Genomic DNA, 1656 nt, shown 5'->3' with positions numbered 1-1656 from the left:
TTTTTTTTTTCATGTATGAATTGTTACAAGTTTAGATGCATCGGACTCTGCAAAGTTTAAGACATTGTGTAGCTTCCTCCGACGCTTGCAAATCCCTTTTGTTGCATGAATTTGAATATGACCCCTCGAAGAAAAAAAAAACAGAAATCCTTCTACCACCATCTTAGAAGGAGAAAACAATTATATTATATTTTTTTTTTCTTTTTTTAATGTGTGAATTGTTACAAATCGACTTAGAAGTTTAAGACACTTGCAAATCCCTTTAGTTCCATCAAATTGAATGACCCAACCCAGTACAGAAACCCTTTAACTTACATCTTACCATGTTTGGCAAATCTGTATGTTCTATAGTTATAGTTGACAAATTAACATCCCAACACGTAGACGAACGTGTCCTTCCAGTCATCGATTACCCAAAGATCGTGCAAGCATCAACTCGTATTATTCATGAAGTTCGTGGTTCACCACGAAACATCACCTACCAAGTGTGTATTATTCAATATATTGTACTTGGCAAGGAAGAAAAAGTAATCACGCGTTGCTCTATATAAATGGGTGTAGAAGCCTCTTTCTTCAACACCACAACTTAACAGATATTCTCTCTTTCTCCGTTGCCTCCACTATTCAATATGGCGAGGCTCTCAGCTTGTCTGGTTCATGCTTTTACCTTTTTCGTTCTGATCAATGTGGTGCTAGCTGAGTACGAACCATATACACCCAACTACAAAGAAACTCCCTACAAGAAACCAGTTGTGGAGGTTATTGCCGACATAAATCTTCCCAAAGTTTACCCATCACCGCCACCACCTGCTTACGTGGCTCCTGTTGTTTATCCATCTCCATCACCACCTCCTCCAGCTTACGTCGCTCCCGTAGTTTACCCATCTCCATCACCACCACCACCAGCCTACGTCGCACCCGTAGTTTATCCATCGCCATCACCACCACCACCAGCTTACGTCGCTCCCGTAGTGTACCCATCTCCATCACCACCACCACCGGCTTACGACACTCCCGTAGTGTACCCATCTCCATCACCACCACCTCCAGCTTATGTAGCTCCTGTAGTGTACCCATCACTGTCACCACCACCTCCTGCTTACATTGCTCCTGTTGTTTACCCATCTCCATCACCACCACCACCAGCTTACGTCGCCCCCAAGTACGAAGCACCAAAGTACACACCTAATTACGTCGCTCCCAAGTACGAAGCACCAAAGTACACTCCTAAATACGTCGCACCCAAGTACGAAGCACCAAAATACACTCCTAAATACGTCGCACCCAAATACGAAGCACCAAAGTACACTCCTAAATACGTCGCTCCCAAGTACGAAGCACCAAAATACACTCCTAATTATGTCGCGCACAAGTACGAAGCACCAAAATACACACCTAAATACGTCGCTCCCAAGTACGAAGCACCAAAGTACACTCCTAAATACGTCGCTCCCAAGTACGAAGCACCAAAATACACTCCTAATTACGTCGCTCCCAAATACGAAGCACCAAAGTACACTCCTAAGTATGTCTACGCATCTCCACTACCACCAGCTTACGTCGCCCCTAAGTACGAAGCACCAAAGTACACTCCTAAGTACGTCTACGCATCTCCACCACCACCAGCCTACGTCGCCCCCAAGTACGAAGCACCAA

The 1656-nt window shown here is 44.6% G+C and overlaps 1 protein-coding gene across 1 annotated transcript; it reads left to right on the top strand.

Moving 5' to 3' along the window:
* Nucleotides 1-629: 629 nt before the first annotated feature.
* Nucleotides 630-1112, top strand: LOC113332168 (extensin-1-like; the record flags this gene model as incomplete). The annotated part of the gene is made up of 1 exon (XM_026578819.1): nt 630-1112. A coding segment is annotated over exon 1 (483 nt), but the record flags the coding sequence as incomplete, so codon positions are not given.
* Nucleotides 1113-1656: the final 544 nt, after the last annotated feature.

Source organism: Papaver somniferum, unplaced genomic scaffold, assembly GCF_003573695.1.
Source record: "Papaver somniferum cultivar HN1 unplaced genomic scaffold, ASM357369v1 unplaced-scaffold_13, whole genome shotgun sequence".
Classification (NCBI taxonomy): domain Eukaryota; kingdom Viridiplantae; phylum Streptophyta; class Magnoliopsida; order Ranunculales; family Papaveraceae; genus Papaver; species Papaver somniferum.
This window is presented reverse-complemented; position numbering and strand designations above follow the sequence as displayed.